The 2527-nt window shown below is 27.2% G+C and overlaps 1 protein-coding gene across 1 annotated transcript; it reads left to right on the forward strand.

Annotated features, from left to right (window-relative positions):
* Positions 1-1691: 1691 nt before the first annotated feature.
* Positions 1692-2327, forward strand: LOC124933845 (cyclin-dependent kinase inhibitor 7-like). The gene is made up of 4 exons (XM_047474286.1): positions 1692-1829; positions 1895-1965; positions 2038-2163; positions 2258-2327. The coding sequence occupies exons 1-4, from the start codon at positions 1692-1694 to the stop codon at positions 2325-2327; spliced, it is 405 nt and encodes a 134-aa protein (XP_047330242.1).
* The last annotated feature ends 200 nt before the right edge of the window (positions 2328-2527 follow it).

The following is a 2527-nucleotide window of genomic DNA, read 5'->3' on the forward strand; positions in this document are numbered from 1 at the left end:
TACCGTAAAAAAAATTTTGTTTTTCAGGGTGGACTTCAGCCCACCCGAACCCCTACATATAAATTCGTCACTGACTACATATATATTTACTTTGTTCATGATGAGATTTAGCCTATCCAAAATAATGTTTTGTTTTCTTCATTTGCATCACATATCACAATTGAATTGAAGCCCAAAGCCAAAATCATGAAAAAGTTATCATTGCAAAACAAAATTATTGTTGGTGATTAGATATATGGAGCAACATTGCATTGGAGTTGGAAGCAAATTAATAGATTATGCATGTGGTGGTGGGGTTTTGGCCTTGGTAGTTGTGATTTGTTCATTCCATTATGAATGAATATTTGAAACCCACTAGGGCATGAGTTGTGAATGTTATTTGCCAATTTAGTTGTGTAAAAAACAAAATTTGATATTAATTAGGGTTAATTCAGTTTGAGAAATTTAGGTTAATTCATGCACAATATGGTTACATATTCGTCCATAAATAGCCTTAGAATTTTTGTACTATTTTAAACATTTTCTTGGTCTTAATTCTAAATTAAACAATCACATTGTTTGTTTAATTAATTATTGTAACTATTTGTTCCAAGACAATTGCACCATATCTAAGTAGATCTTCATGTATAACTTTATGCCTAGTTTATTTAGTTAATAGAGTATAAAAATGGGACCACAATTCAAATGACTCTAGAGCATAATAGTTTTAAATGTTTATAAAAATAATGTGAGTGTTTCATTTACAAAATGAATTTATAATAGAAAATAGAAAACATTGTTAAAAATACCCTCAATTAATTGTAAATTTTGCGAGGTTCATTTTAATTAAATCTGGGTTTGGAAAAAAAAATTAATTTGTTTAAAATTATATATATTTTTAAATATATTAAAGTATTAATATAAATAAAACAATATTATAAAATATACTTTAATTAAGTATATAATTTAATAACATTTGTTCTTTAATCTTAGTTTCACTATAACTCGTGTTTTTAAATATACTCAATTGTTTACTAAGTATATTTGTATTGTAAAAATAACAACAAATACAAAAAAAAATGACAAGAATATTATCTAATTGAATTATAATATAAAAAAAATTAATTTAATTTTGATAATTTTTAAAACTAATTATAATGACAATTATTGACAAAATAACACTCTCCAACCAAACTTTACAAACTTATATTTAGTATTTTAAAAAATAAAATTTTATTTTGCTAAAAATAAAATAAGTTATCAATTCTTTTTTAGCATTTTATTTTTTTCATTCACTCCTTACCTAATTTTTATATATTTAATTTAATTATACATCTCATATTAAATACAAATAAAATTACTTCCCTTTTTAATTTCCACTATTTTAATGTGATTAATTATATTGTAACAAAATAATAATTTAAAAACATTATCCACATGTCAATTATTTTGGCATGCAACTTTTAAAATATTATGTTTGTTATAAGTTTATAAAAAATCACAAAAATTTACAAAATAATTTTATATAATTTTTAAAAATGATTGTGATAGTAAAAACTAAAAAGTGAATGTGGTTTTGATGAACACTGAACCGGGACCACCCGGTCTACGTATTAAAAAAAATAGAAATAACCATTGGATCATTTGAATTAACCATCTCTCATTTCTCAATTTTACATAGAGAGAGAATAATTCCGGTGAGATCGCCGGTCATGGAGATCGGAAACGACATATTGAGGAAGAGATGTACTATTGTTGAAGATATAGAATTGAGATCTTCCAAACGAAGAAGGAATTTGGATGACGATGACGCTTTTTCAAAAAACTTTTCCGCATCGAGCAAGCTGAAGGTTAGTAATTGTAAGTTGAATTTATTGATATAGAAGAGAATTAAGTAAGTGATTACTCATCTCAGGTTTCAAATCGATCTGAAACTGAAAATTCATCAACAGAGATCTGGAAACCGCTCGTCATCGACAGTTTCAGGTTGATTCACTTCTCTAGTTTAATAAATGGAGATAAGTAATTCACGTTTGTTTAATAATAATAATACTGCAGTGAATCATCTCAAGTGAAATCGAAATCTAAATCATCTTCTTCTTCTGCAAAGATGCCTACAATGGAGGAGATCGAGAGTTTCTTCTCCGTAAGTGAGAAATACGAACAGAAGAGATTCTTAGAAAAGTGAGTGCGCTTGCTTACAAACAGTGAAATCAATTTCAAATTACTGTTAAATGATTCTGTTCTTGTTCTTGTTACGTAAACTGATCATAATCAGGTACAATTTCGATGTGATGAAGGACGTACCAATGGAAGAAGGTCGTTACGAATGGATTCGAATAAAGTAGTTTCTGATAGAGTAAATCGAATTAAATTTCACATCCATAACAGACTTCAATTGCAGTACAAAACACGCAGAGAAGGAAGTTTCTTCAAAATGTGAAATCATCAATGCTCATTTCTATCCAGGTAATGCCAAATCCTCTCTTCTTTATCATTTCTTCTTCTTTGTGTGGTCCCATTATCATCCAAAATCAGAAAAAAAATA

This window comes from Impatiens glandulifera, chromosome 4 (genome assembly GCF_907164915.1).
Source record: "Impatiens glandulifera chromosome 4, dImpGla2.1, whole genome shotgun sequence".
Taxonomy (NCBI): domain Eukaryota; kingdom Viridiplantae; phylum Streptophyta; class Magnoliopsida; order Ericales; family Balsaminaceae; genus Impatiens; species Impatiens glandulifera.

What these genes read in the sequence shown, in the direction of transcription:
- LOC124933845 (XM_047474286.1), top strand. Translation starts at nt 1,692, where the DNA reads ATGGAGATCGGAAACGACATATTGAGGAAGAGATGTACTATTGTTGAA. An exon ending in CCGCATCGAGCAAGCTGAAG is followed by an intron (nt 1,830 to 1,894) that starts GTTAGTAATTGT and finishes TACTCATCTCAG; the next exon opens with GTTTCAAATCGATCTGAAAC. An exon ending in CTCGTCATCGACAGTTTCAG is followed by an intron (nt 1,966 to 2,037) that starts GTTGATTCACTT and finishes ATAATACTGCAG; the next exon opens with TGAATCATCTCAAGTGAAAT.